The sequence below is a fragment of the Euleptes europaea genome, chromosome 15, assembly GCF_029931775.1.
Source record: "Euleptes europaea isolate rEulEur1 chromosome 15, rEulEur1.hap1, whole genome shotgun sequence".
Taxonomy (NCBI): Eukaryota; Metazoa; Chordata; class Lepidosauria; order Squamata; family Sphaerodactylidae; genus Euleptes; species Euleptes europaea.
This window is the reverse complement of record NC_079326.1, coordinates 4,595,589-4,603,687: the sequence shown is the minus strand read 5'-3', so window position 1 is coordinate 4,603,687 and position 8,099 is coordinate 4,595,589. Positions and strand designations below refer to the sequence as shown.

The 8,099-nt window shown below is 46.7% G+C and overlaps 1 protein-coding gene across 1 annotated transcript in view; it reads left to right on the top strand.

Moving 5' to 3' along the window:
• The first annotated feature begins 804 nt into the window (after positions 1-804).
• Positions 805-8,099, top strand: part of SMARCAL1 (SWI/SNF related, matrix associated, actin dependent regulator of chromatin, subfamily a like 1) — a 64,862-nt gene continuing 57,567 nt past the window's right edge. Inside the window, exons 1-2 of the mRNA XM_056861518.1 lie at positions 805-853; positions 4,203-5,137. Coding sequence (XP_056717496.1) covers positions 4,228-5,137 — 910 coding nt within the window. The 5' untranslated portion in view covers positions 805-853; positions 4,203-4,227. The remainder of the gene's footprint in view (positions 854-4,202; positions 5,138-8,099) is intronic.

The window sequence follows — 8,099 nt, the reverse complement described above, 5'->3', positions numbered from 1 at the left end:
TTGGCCTGGAAAGGGTTAATACATGCAAGCCCTCTCCACGTTTTGATTTATAAAATACTGTTCTGGAGTGTCTGCAAAGCATGCTACTGTTTTTTTGCAGAACTATAATTTGTTTAATGCCCGTTCAGGCATTTACCCTGTCCCTATAGTATAACTTAAAAAAACAAAAAAACAAAAAAATACTAGGGTGGTGGGTCATAAAATTTCAGTGTTTCCTTATTTTTAAACCATATTGGGAGCAATATCCTGAGAGGCAGTTAGAATACTTTAAATAAATATGGTGACTCATAACGCTCTCTATAATTAGGGTTGAGGGAGAAACACTCAGAAAAAGCTGGAAAAGTATACTGTTGTAAAATTCTGGAGCTGTAGGGTCTCTATTATGATTTGCGGGGGATGAAAGGTCCTGAAAGAAGGCAATGGTTGCTCCAACGCTTCATTAAGGAAGGTTTTAAAAAAGTATTCGTGAAATGAACTTTTGAGCTGTGCACCCGCTATCGACCAACGACCGAGTCCGCCTGGCAGCTCTCCACCCATCCCCCGGAAAGAAGAGCTGCCTGTAAGGCATCAGGGGGGCTGTCCTGTTTGGCGAAGGAGGAAGCCCTCCCAGGCCGCTGCAGCGGCGAGGACATCCGCTCCTTTTGAGTGACAGACCGGCTAAAACGTCATTTCCGCTGGCACAGCCGCTCCTGCAAGCGAGAGCGTCGAGGGAAAGGGAGCCCCGCCCCGCCCCCCCGGGCTGCGGCGCGCTTTGCATCCTGGGAACTGTAGTCAGGGAGCCGGGGGAGGTGTGCCGCGGCGCCCTAGTGCCGGCCTCGGGCCGCCGCGGCCAGTGGAGGTTGGCGGAGTTCAGGTAAGAACGGCTTTGTTTTTCAGAAAGACGCGGTGAAGCGGGCTTGCAGGGTTGGTGTACAAGCGGAACTCCGGTTTCGGCGCCCGGAGGCGTGAAGCTTTCGCTTAAGGAGGCGGCTGTATGAGCGCGGGGCTGGGAAGCGGGGCTCCGGTTGTGAGGGCCGGGGGCCTGTTGGCTGAGGAGCGGGGCGGGCGAATGGGAGGCCGGGCGGCCACCGGGGACCAGCCCCACATCTCCCGCTAGTGCAACTGATCTCCAGGGAAACGGCCGCTTGGGCCATTGGACTCTATGGCACTGAAGACCCTCCCCAAACCCCGCCCTCCCCTGGCCCCGACCCAAGAACCGCTGCCCGCCCGCCGTCGCGAATAGGGCCGCGGCGCGTCAACCCTCGGGGGGAGGGGGGAGGGGGGAGGGGGCGGCAGACTCGGTTCTAAAGGGGGCAGGACTAACGTCTGAACGTGATTGGCGGCGGCAGCAGCAGCAGCAAATGCGACCCAGCTTCGTTTCATTTGTATGTAGCAAAGGCAGTAAGTAAGTCAGTCAGTCAGTCATACTGTGTTGTGAACTCTTTTTGACTTGGGGGGCTTAGTTTAGGCTCCATACAGATGTTGCTTTTTATCAAACAGCGGAGATGTTTTGCAAAAAACATGGCTGTTTGTTGGGAGGGCGCTCCCCTGCCCCCGGTGAAAAGAAAAGAGGCTGTTGTAAATGTTTGTGTTTTGCAAGAAACTGCACATTTGCTTGACCAAAGGAGACAGGAGCAGAAATAAGTGTGCACTATGAGGAGTGAAGCTGTTCTCAAACCGTTTTCACAGTGGAAAAAAATAATTTGTTTCCAGCCTTCTAACCCCTTGTGGGAAAATGCCTGTTTGTGGCCCTTGAATGATACGTGTTGCTTCAGTGTATAGCAGGGGTGGGGAACCTTTTTTCTGCCAAGGGCCATTTGGATATTTATAACATCGTTTGCGGGCCATAAACAATTATCAACTTAAAATTTAGCCTGCTATATATGGTCAGACATTTAGCCAAGAGGCACGACTGGAGACAGCTCCGAGTGTCTGCCATGTAAAACGACTCGCTTTTGAGCTCTGCCGTCCCCAGCTGGGCCCCGAGAGATTCAGGCAAGGCAGCAAACACAAGACGGAGTGAGCAACAAGCCGCTCGGGGCTTGTAGGCGAAGGAACCCGGTCTAGTAACACACCGATCTGGCACTTTCCCGCCCCACGTGTCTTTTGCAGGACTTGGACAGGAAAGAACCAGAAAGGAGAGGGGGTACCGAACAAGCCCCAAGCAGGCAGCTTCCCAGATCACACCCCCCCCCCCCGGGCACAGGCAAGCATCCAACTGGTGGTGCACTCACCCACCTGGTAGCACAGGATGGTCTGTTGCACCAGCTGGGTGTAGCTGTCCAGCCGCATGTCAGAGGTTGCTCCTGCTCTGCAAGGTTGGGGCCAGATTCTACAGCCAGCTCCTGCTACCTCCACCTGCAGGGATGAAATGAGGACACACAGGCTAAGAACTCTCTCGCGCACATTCTGGCCCTGCCCCCTTTGACCCCCTCCATTGTCGCGACTTCCACCCCCAGCCCTCTTGTAGTACAGAGGGAATACGTTTCTCCACGGCCCGGGTGGGAAAGGGTTAACACAGTTTCTTGGACTGTCCTAGCAGCTCCATAGCTAATGACTCTTCTGCAGGGGGAAAAAGGTTCCTTTGCAAAACAAGCTCACGTCTGCCTTGAATCGCCAGTCTTAGATCCTTCTGAGATAGAGATTTGCCAGAACCCACAAAGGGCTAGACCAAATGATTTCACAGGCTTTATATGACCCCCCGGCCTGATGTTCCCCACCCCTGGTGTATAGGAAGTTGTGCAGAGCTGGATACTTATTTAAAGCAAGGCCCTATGTACATGAAAACTGCTTGTTTCTGTTCAACGTAATCTTGGTTTTCAGTACTTTTAGCTCTTTTGTAGCTGCCTGTTTCATCCAGTGCTCTTTATTTAGGAAGCAAATGAAGTCCAAGAGCTTCTTTTGAATTTTACTTGATATCAGACAGAAGAATAGATATTAGCTTTGCTACAGATTGCGCTGGCTTGGGGGGTGGTATGCAGTTTGAGTAGCCACCTGTTGACTGGTTGTGTGAAAACTTAAGTTAGATACTTTGAGCTAGACAGCTTCCTTCCAATTTAATATATCCCCTTCATCAGTATTCTATCAATGACTGTTTTGCAAAAAGATACTCATCATTTATGGTCACAGCTTATTGCTGTGGGTGGATTCAAACTGTGTTGGTCAAGGAAAAATCAACCGGTGTCCAAATAAACTTTTTTGAACCCATAAACTTTTTTGAACTGAGGGCTTGAATGATTATTTTGATGTCTAGTGTGATTTATGTACACATCTTTTTCTATTGCTATTCAATGAGGAAATGTGTAGTTTTCAGTATAACACTATACCAGCATCTAATCCTGTAGGCTGCTAAGGTAACACAGTTCAGATACATGTTTAAGTGTACAAGTTCAGTGCAACAAATGTCTCCTGGTCCTGTGCTGGACTAAGTGAGTGTGGCAAACCAGGGCTTAATTTTTGTGGTGGAAGTTTCTAGGTCTCCAATCTGCTTGGAAGTCATATACAGGTACGGTATCCCTTTTCCTGACATCTCATATCTGGACTGATCCGAAAACCGGACCCTTCGAGCCGGCATGCAGGCAGATCTGTGCTGCCTGCTTTCAGTGTTTCCTCTCCCCTAAAAAAATACAGTCTACGCTGTATCGTAGGTGGAGACTGAAAGCCTGCCGTTCTTAGTTTGTTGTTGCTCTTATTTAACAGCTGATACAGGTCTTCTGGTGAGATAGTTACACCTTTGCTTTCTGATGGTTCAATGTACACAGCATAATTAAAAATATTGTTTAAAATTACATTCAGGTTATGTGTATAAAGTGTATATAAAACATACATGAACTTGGGTCCCATCCCCAAGATATCTCATTATGTTGATGCAAAAATTCCAAAAAATTCCAATATTTGGAAAAATCCGAAATACAGACCACTTTTGGTCCCAAGCAGTCCATATAAGGGATACTCAACCTGTACTCTGAGCTAGACATTCTCTACCTAATCCCAGTAGGAACTGGTTGCACTGTTTATTCAGCTGTCTCTTGGCCTAACATATTTTGCAGTGTAACTGTGAGGATTAACTAGAGTTAAAGGTATGTTATTGCTTGCCTTGAATTTTGGAATAGGATGGGAAAGACAATATTAATAATCAGTTTGATTATTCGTGTTCATGTAGATATGGGCTGAAGTGCCTCTTGCACGTTCAATTAATTGGATTCCTTGGTTTTTTTTTATAGACTTTCAACGAGCATTTAATGGGAGATGTCATCTGGGCTTACAGAAGAACAGAAAAGGAAGATTGAGGAGAACAGGCAGAAGGCTTTGGCAAGGAGAGCAGAGCGACTGGCAGCTCAGCAGGGTGCTGCTGCTAAGAAGTTGCCTGACCTGAACAGTCTTAAAAGCTGTCAAGGAAATTTTAAGCAGCCTTTGAATAGAGAAATCCATCATGCCAGGCTTGATACTCATCACCTCCAGGACTCCAGCAGCAACCATGGTGCACAGAAGAGCTTTCAAATGGAGAGTAGTCACTGGAACCCATCCCAAGCAGCAGCCATGCTACACAGCATGCAGCAGAAGAATTATCCAGAGGGCTCTAGTCAAGATTTAGTTAGCCAGCCTAGTCGCATTGAGTGGTCCTCATCAGTGGTGCAGGATTCCTTGAGTTACCCTTATTCACCTTCTTCAGATCTGCAGTCTCATTCTAATTTGTTGCATCCACCTAAGTATTGTGCTGCAGCCCCAGAACAGTGTCATTCTAGGCTTGGTGGTAATGGGGACCCTGAGACTACTAAAGATCTACAAACCTCAAACATATCCACCAGTGGACGTGATGGCATCAAACATGCGCTACTGTCAAATACCACCAACAATACTACAGATGGTTGTGAAAAGCTGGGAACTGCTAGAAATCCAGACTCTGAACTCTTTTCCAAAAAACAAAGTAGTAGCATATTGCAGTTCTGTGTTACAAAAAATCCATTGGAGGCCAGAGGACAGAATTCAGCAGTAGCTGGGAGTACAGGAAACTTCTTGGCAACACCTGTACAGAGAAAAGCACACAGTATCCTCAAAGGAAAATGTGTGAAGCACTCTGAAGACCGATTCCAGGTTAACATAGGGTACAATGCAAAGCTTATTGAAATGTTCAGGAGCTTACCAAGCAAAAAATATGGTAAGACTATTGATTATTGTCTTGTGTCTTGTCATTGTGCAGCAGGCAGTACATGTAGATACCTTCACAGGTGAGATTGTGCTGTAAACTGTAGATATGCTAAAATGGGGAGCTTTTGCTAAATCCTGAAAAGCTTTGTTTTCGTTTCCCTCCCTAAAAAGAGCACACATCTAGCCCACATAGATGCAGAGTTCAAACCTGGATGAGCTATAACCTGTGGAGTATTCAAGGTGTCTGTGTTTCTTCTATAGCCCTTGAAGCCAGAATGGGACTCTCAGAACTTCTTGGTAGTTTATGATCTTTGCCTCTTATGTGTTGCTTCTTTGTGTGTCATGAGGTCTTGTCTTAGAAACAGAGCTGGCAGGGACCCCAAGGGTCATCTAGTCCAATCTGCATTATGCAGGAAATTCACAGCTATCTCCCCTCCCATACTCCCCCTCCCCCGTGACCCCCTGCTCTATGCCTAGAGGAAGGCAATAAAAATCTTGGTCCTGACAATCTCTTGGTAGTATATTTAGTAGAGAAACTCTTGCTCTGAGGACTACATTGGCAGTTCCAAATTAACCAGCAGGTTAATATATATACTCAGTTAATATACTCAGTTTATATAATCTTGTTGACTGACATGTACAACATTGTGGTATGTGGAGGGTAAAAGAAATTCCCTGTATCTCTCCTTGCACACTGAGGGAGGGAGGCCTGTACCTCTCCTCACATATATGCATTTGCTCTGGGTTACATATGAGGTGGGAGGGGAATAGTTGGCCCTGTTTCAGGTAAGTGACTCTGTACCTACAGAGATGATTCTCCAAGTAGCTTGCATTGCCACAGCAGAGGCATGCACAGTGGCACTGGAGCATCCACGTCGCAGAAGTCCTTACACTTCCCCTGCCTCAGCTTCCTATGGCCGCCAGTCCCTCCCCTTCATGCTAGTGGAGGGCTTTGGAGTTTATTTTTAAAATTGGCAATTGACATATTAATGTAGCTTTATCACTGTCTACTAGGGATTTCCTCCACCAGAAAAAGTAAATCTTCATTGTAGGAAGTCTTTTTCCCATGAATGAAGACTTAGCAGAAGAGAATCGTAGGGTTACACCCTGCTGGTGGTGGAAAGTGCTGTGAAGTTGCAGCCAACTTATGGCGACCCCATAGGGTTTTCAAGGCAACAAGAACAGAGGTGGTTTGCCATTGTTTGTATAGCAGCCTTGGACTTCCTTGGTAGTCTCTCATCCAAGTACTAACCCTGGCTGGCCCTGCTTAAGCTTCCGAGATCTGATGAGATCAAGTTAGCTTGAGCGATCCAACCCTGTGTGTGTGTATAGTAACAGCTAACTTCTGGTGACCCAGCAAGGGGCTTTCAAGGCAAGTGAGAAGCGGAGATGGTTTGCCATTGCTTTCTTCTGCAGTTTTCCTTGGAGGTCTCTCTTTGAAGTACTGACCCTGCTTAGCTTCCAAGATCTGATGAGATTGGGTTATACCATACTGCCTTCTCTCCTGATCCCAGCCTAAGTCCTCTAAATTTCCAGTTTTGATGTTTTTAAAAAAAGTCTCTCTAGCCCTTTTCATTGCAGAGATATAAAGACACTACAAAGAGCTGGAGACTGCCTAATTTTTAAAGAAGCTGGGAATTTAGCTGATCTAGTAGATACATTGCCTTGACCTGGATGGCCCAGGCTAGCCTGATCTTGTCAGATCTCAGAAGCTAAGCAGGGTCAGCCCTGGTTAGTATTTGGATGGGAGACCACCAAGGAAGTCCAGGGTTGCTGTGCAGAGGAAGGCACTGGCAAAGTCACCTGCCATGAAAACCCCAAAAAGGGGTCGCCATAAGTCAGCTGCGATTTGACGGTACTTTACACACACACACACACACACACACACACACACACACACACACACACACAGAGTAGATACATTGTTATAGTTATCATGCTGTAGTAGCATGTCAGCTAATTATTTTTTTAAAACACCCTGAAATAGCCCTCTGGTGCCAGGAGGGAAGGAAGATGCAGCAATGTGGGCGGGAGCTGCAAGCATGCACACCTTCCCATCCTGCAGCATACAAACATGCTTTTACTGTAATCTTTCCACAGACATCACACCAAACCAGGTTTGGGAAAGATCACAGCAAAGCAGGGGGAAATACGGAAAAGGGATGACTAGGTGGCAGCAGGGCTGCCAACCTCTAGGTGGGGCCTGGAGGTCTCCCAGAATTACAACTGATCTCCAGACGATGGAGATCTGTTCACCTGGAGAAAATGGCTATTTTGGACGGTGGATTCCATGGCATTATACCCATCAGATGTCCTTTCCCTCACCAAACCTTGCCCTTCCTAGAGTTGGCAACTGTAGGTGACAATAATGTTGTGTTGATACCTCTCCAAATGCCAAACTGGAGCAAAACCTCTGTGTGGAAACAGCCCAGGGCCTAAATGGTGGGGATCATGGGATCCTGGACTCACTTTTAGCTTAACCAATGGCCTCATGGTATTTCTGGAGCTGAAATAGACAGTGTTTCCTTCTTCTCAGGAATTTTCAGAAGCTGATACAGTTTTAAAATATTTCTCTTCAATGAACTCATCAGGTAATTGATAAGAAATTATACTTGAATATGCAAGCATATTCAAGAAAGCTTGTGTCTCATGGCTTTTAAAGCTTACCTTTATTTTTGTTACTGGCACGCGTGGACTACCTTTCTGTGCCTTGTGATGCATACACGAAGTGTCATTGTGAGTCTTGGTTATTGGAAAGGATTAGCATGAATAAGCTAAGACAATTACAAAGACCATTTCTTCATGGGGATCGCAAGTGTATCTTGTATTCATGCTCTCTGGGTGGCCTTGAGCTTGTTCTAAATGTCATCAGCAGGGCCACCAAGGTGACTGAGAAGCTGTAGTATGGGCAACGTCTTCTGCATGACCTTATGTTCATGCCGAAACCTCTTGCGTAGGCTTTGTCACTAGGA